The following is a 6,000-nucleotide window of genomic DNA, read 5'->3' on the forward strand; positions in this document are numbered from 1 at the left end:
TTCAAAAAACTCTCTGATCCAGATCCACTATATTTATCAGATGCTGCTCTTTGGAGCATTTGATCACCTTGCAAGATATTACAAACTTAAAAAGGTCACACTTTTTTTCCTTTCTTTTTTTTTTTACATGGTTTGTCCCTAATTCTCTTTAAATGCATTAATAAAATTCCCTAGAGACCTTGAAAAGATGCCCAGAAATGGTCTGTAGTATGCTGTCAACATAGGGGTGACCTTGTATGGTTGTGTTTTGGATCACAGTAAAAGAACTCCTGCAGATCTTGCAATACATTAACGCTGATGCGAGATATATATATATATATATATATATATATATATATATATATATATGCTGTTACGTGGATGTTTGAGTATTATCTCGGTCTGCCCTTGTACTAGCAATGCATACTCTTATATGTCAGATATGCATGGAAATCACCTCTCGTTCCCTGATTTATACTTTTAATGACCTTTCTTGTTATCAGAGATTTGTAGAATAGTTGTTTTAATAGAGAATGAATGGAAAGGTCATTCTTGACTACACAGATCACTGATTATTTCTTACCGCTAAGTAGGTCAGCTACGCTCATTAAGTTCTGCACATTTTTAATAGCATCAGTCTAGTACTACTGGTGGTATGTATATTTTTTGTGCATTGAAAATCACTGTAGGGTTGTCACTATAACCAAATTTGTCTTTGAAAGTCTGTACTTGCTACTAATAGCAGTGAAATTCTAGACACATTCCTTTATTTAAAATGTAAAATATGAATGTAAATATTAACAAATGTAATTGTCTTCTCGAGTATATATTGACAAATGAAGTTAATGTTGCTTCAAGTGATTATTCATGTAAACTGTCATATTAATAAGGAAATAAGTACCAGCATGTGAGTTATGTAGAGGATTCCAGCACATGAACAGCACCTCTGCCGCACTCTTCTGTGAAGCGTGTATGCCCGATAAGAGGTCACATGCAGAGGAGCTCCACAGTTTCAGCTCTCATCCATGCGTTACCGTTGCAGCATGCACGCTACGTTTGTGACCTTAAACCTTCAGAGCCCAAGGAGCTTTTTATTGATTGATATTGAGACTCTCTATAACACAGAAAAAGAGAGCGAGAGAGAAAGGGGTTGAGGGAATAAAAATGCTGAAAAAAAAGATTGATTAGCCATGGCTCTGGTGCTCTTGTGGTGGGGGTCTCAAAGGACAGCGATGAGTCAGTGGCATGAGGGGAGGATGCGAAGAGAGTGCTTGGTGTGTGCGTTTGCATGCTATCTATGTATGTTGAATGCTTGGTGAGCACCTGCATTGCCTTTGCATTGATACACACATCCACACACATGCACAGTACCTTCAGGATATCCCAAGTGGCTGCTTTAAAAATCTTGTGGGCAGGAATTGATTTCTTGTTCTTTAATTTCTTGAATTTGAATAAACCTTACCACTGTGATTTCTTTGAGGATGATTTAAATGTGCAGTAGTTCCATAACGATATCTCTTAATATTATACAGTATGTGCAAGGTTGTATATGCTGGGGTGATGTAGCAAATATATATCTCATTCTTTCTTAGCCTTTTGACCATATTCGATATGTAGATCCATGTACAGTATGTGCTCTGAAATGGCTTGTTTTTTTGTTTTGTTTTTCAATCAGAGCAACCATCATTTCAACCACACTGCCATTGTTGCTAAGCAGATTTGTTTTGTTTAATGCAGTAAGTACAATTTTTGTTGTAAAATAATCAAGGCATAAGAAACAATGACATTCAATCATTTTACATTTTTGTTTATATGCACCAATATAACAATACATATTAATAAACATCAATATTTATGTACATATATTTATACCACGCATATATTAATGCCACGCAGAGACTCTCATACTCGCAAGTCACAGAACAAGGAACAAAATTATATTTGCAATGTTGCTTCATTTGATATCGCTAGCAAAATCATCGTGAATATCCTGTTAATATTCACCCGGCACTAATGTTGTTTCATTTATCAAACGGCAAATTCAATCTGAAGAATTTTGCCACCGTTGCTCAGTGAGCCATCAGATTAAAAACTGCAGATATAAGAAGATTGAGCTAAAATGTTGCAGAGATCTGGGATACAGTATGTGACCTCATTTCATCAGCTCAGCAGCTGGTAATAGGTGCTTCAAAAGTGTCCTTTTAAGACCTTTGCTGTTTGATTCGATGCGGTTCGTCGCATTTAAAAACAGACTCTAATGGTGCCATATGGGTTACCTGTACGGTATGTTTTTGTGCTCGTTTGACCAGACCTGGTGTAAGGAAATTAAGGGAACTGAATAAGCACAATCATCATCTTTGTGAAACAGAGAGGGCAGATTTTGTGCAAGCTGTAATCAAAAATGCATCACAGCAGCCCTGTGGAATATTCATGCTTTGGCCTCCTGTAAACCAAGGTAGCATCACACCAGGTGTCCTCCAGGTATCCTCTCCATGAAAGGACAGGCACGGATAGGGAGGGCTAGGGGAATGATCTGAGTGCAAAATGCAAAGCTCTTTTGCTCACATGGAGAAATTAAGGCATGTGTGTCTTTCTGCTCTACCCCTGGGGCTTAAACTACTTCCCTTCTCACAGTTTAACTGACACGGGGACACACACATGCAAGTTTTTAATGTCTTTCACACACACGCTTTATCTCCTCTCTCACACAAATGCACAGTTGAAATAACTTAGTTCTTTGAAGATCCCTGTAGGGATGGACATGAGAACCAAGTGACTGCTATGATCAATTATTAAAGACACAAAAATTGTGTGACTTGATTTTTATTTTCAACTTTAAAACATTTTACACATTAAAAATCCAGTGACATATACATGCAAACTTGCCATAAGGGCCTAATTTGTACATTTTGTTTGTGGCAATATTCAGCTGTACCTTGCGGCTCGATTCGTTTGGCAGAAATTTGTGTCAACACTGAACATGTCGAATGCTCAAGTGCTCAGCTGATTTATTTGTTGAGTACTAAAGTACTCATCTGATTTACGTGTGGAATTCCTTAACGCTTGGCTGAAATATTTGTCAAATAATCAAGTACTCTGCTGATTTATATGTCAAATAATCAAGTACTCTGCTGATTTATTTGTCAAATAATCAAGTACTCTGCTGATTTATTTGTAGTTTACTCAAGTACTTGTCTGATTTGTAGAATACTAAAGTACATGGCTGATTTATTTGTTGAAATCTCAAGTTAAGTACTCATCTGATTTGTTTGTAGAGTTCTCAAGTACTCTGCTGATTTGTTTAATACTTGAGTAGACAAAATGCTCATCCCTATTTCCTTGGAACAGCAAACTCCAAAACCCATTGCTGTGTCATTTTGTTCAAAGATGTGCAACGATTGCTAAATCCAGGATCAGCATTTTTCCCTTTTTCTAATCTGTTCATTATTCGTAATGAAGTTGTGCTGAGCGTTAGTACGATTTCAGATGACTGTTATGAGCTCAAGATTTCCACTGCCACAGGCAGCTGTCTATTGATTTCACATAGTGTGCTTTTAGATGTATCTGAAGTGGCCGTGTTCTCTGATGTAGGCCTTTGAACTAACCATACTCTTTCTCTCTTTCTTTTTCAGTATGGGGAAGAGGAGGTTTGCTCTGACCGCCTGGATGCTGACTTCCCTGACTTTGACCTCTCGCAGCTGGACGCTAGTGATTTTGACTCAGTGAACTGCCTCAGTGAGCTGCACTGGTGCAACGAGCACTCCGATCGCTCTCATGCCTCCATACAATACAGCACCAGAGACACAGAGCTATTCGAGGTGGGAACCACTAAAACCGATCCCTTACATGTCCAATCTTGTGCCAATTAGTGACAAGTATCACTATTATTACTGTCTAACTTGGCCTGCACAGTTCATTCAATGAAAATGAATGATAACTCAATCTTCCAGCTTGTTGAGGGGAGGTGTGCTTTTATAGTTTTTACTCCTCCATTTCTCCTTCTTTCAGGAAGAGAATGCGGCACTGCTCGCTGCGCTCACAGACAGCCTGGATGGCATTGTTGAGGACGGGGTCGGAGGGCTGTCTGTGTTCCCTTCGCTGGGGGAAGATCCTGAGGAGGGCGAAGAGGAGGAGGATGATGACCTCTCTTTGGACAGTGAGCCCCTCCTTGGCTCTCTGACCCCAGAGACAGAAGACCCGTCTCTAGTAAGAACCCTTCTATCCTGTTTAAGGTGGAATTGGATGGGCCTCTGACTACCCCACAGCATGGGTATGATAGGCAACACAGGTCTGAATTTTTCTCATTTTGGGCTTTTCGATTCTCTTTAAGCAACCACTCTAACAAGAATCCTCTTCACAGGCAGGAATATGGACAGTGGTCACAGTTTATGTGGACTTGGTCTTTGGCTTTTTTCCTAGCCTTTCATTTTCGAACACATCACATTTCATTATTTTCTTCTCTTTCTCTCAGCCTCACAAAAAGTACTGTGATGGTACCATGATTAAGAGATGGTATATAACAGTGGTTCTTAATTGGTTTGGCTCCAGGTACCCTGATTTTACGTTGGACATCAAGTGGTGACAAAACGCAGTATCAAAATTATTTTTATACACACGTAAACAAAAAAGACTTAATGTATGGAAAAATATTTTGTCTGATGACTGGTAGGGCCCAGCGAAAAGGTAAGCCCCTGGGCCCTGGATTACCTTAATGCGGTCCTGATGTTAACCCATATTTATAATAGACTGGGTCATATTTTCTTTTATTTTGCATAGTTTTGGTTATTTTAGGATGGGAAGATATCACACAACCTGTCCATGTTGGCATCTGTGCCAAATATTGGAGTTTGATTGGAAACACAGCTTTTGATGTCACCAACAAATAATAGGGGGTGTTTTCACCTCTAAAAATCATGTTTATTCTAACTATGCATGATTATATGGCTCTTATTATTTGTTCTGCATTTTATTTTGTATCATTTTATTTTTCCCCAGTGACCCTTTTAGAACATGCATGTGACCCATTTTTAGATTGTGAATCCCCAGTTGAGAACCACTGGTATTACACTATGGCTTTGTATGATTACCATATTTATACCATGATATTTGCATGGTACCCAAAGGTACTCTAAAAATAGTTTTATCATGGCACCATGTCCACAATGATGGTAATACCATGGTACTTTTTTGTAAGAGTGTACTTGTTTATTCCCAGGTTACTGAATCTTTCAGACCCTATGGGCGACAAAATGGACTTCTGATCTACAACAGCGTTTTCTACCTCTTTTTGAGAGGACCTTTCTCTCTTTCGATTATCTCTTTCTGAAGATGCTGCTTGCTGGAACAAGATGCTGTTTTCTTATCTGTCCCCCTCAGCTCACAAACCTAACAATTTCATCTGCGTACAAAGTGAAACCAGTTAATACCTGTTGGACAGCTTTTTGATTCTGTTCAATTTCATTTTCCTTTGTTGTCTTTTCTTTTCACTTCTCTTTCCTGTTATACGGACCAATTGGTTGGCATAGCATGCATAGTAATCTAGTTATCTTTCCTGTTGTCATGTTCTTTTCTATCATTTAGATACTGGATGTACTCACTGTAACGTCTGTCTTCACTCAATACCCTTCAATTCATATTGTTCAAGGTCTAGGATCGCATTGTTTGATGTCCTTGAAAGGCACCAGTGGATTACAGGCATAGCCACTGCTTCTTTTTGGTCTTGGTACAGCATAACCAAAAAAAATTGAAATTACAGGATGAGGGGACAAAGTTATATAAGAGTTGCCTGAAGGAGGGACAAATGACTTGTAAATTGAGGAAAATTACAAATATCCGACTTTGAGTAAGAATTGTGTCTTTATTGGACCATTAGGGCTAAACATGGCAATAATGCTGTACAGACCATTAACACTTTAAGTTTGCTATATAAAATGTTCTGAACAAAACGTTTTAAAAAAGATGCATGTGAAGTTTTTTTAAGGGATAGTTCTTTCAAACATGAATTTGTTTGCTCACCCTAAG

The 6,000-nt window shown here is 38.5% G+C and overlaps 1 protein-coding gene across 1 annotated transcript in view; it reads left to right on the top strand.

Annotated features, from left to right (window-relative positions):
- The window catches only part of LOC127660166 (peroxisome proliferator-activated receptor gamma coactivator 1-beta-like), a 44,391-nt gene extending 40,130 nt beyond the window's left edge, over positions 1–4,261 (top strand). Inside the window, exons 2-3 of the mRNA XM_052150274.1 lie at positions 3,612–3,797; positions 3,988–4,261. Of these exons, the coding sequence (XP_052006234.1) occupies positions 3,612–3,797; positions 3,988–4,233 (432 nt within the window). The 3' untranslated portion in view covers positions 4,234–4,261. The remainder of the gene's footprint in view (positions 1–3,611; positions 3,798–3,987) is intronic.
- The last annotated feature ends 1,739 nt before the right edge of the window (positions 4,262–6,000 follow it).

The sequence above is a fragment of the Xyrauchen texanus genome, chromosome 19, assembly GCF_025860055.1.
Source record: "Xyrauchen texanus isolate HMW12.3.18 chromosome 19, RBS_HiC_50CHRs, whole genome shotgun sequence".
Taxonomy (NCBI): Eukaryota; Metazoa; Chordata; class Actinopteri; order Cypriniformes; family Catostomidae; genus Xyrauchen; species Xyrauchen texanus.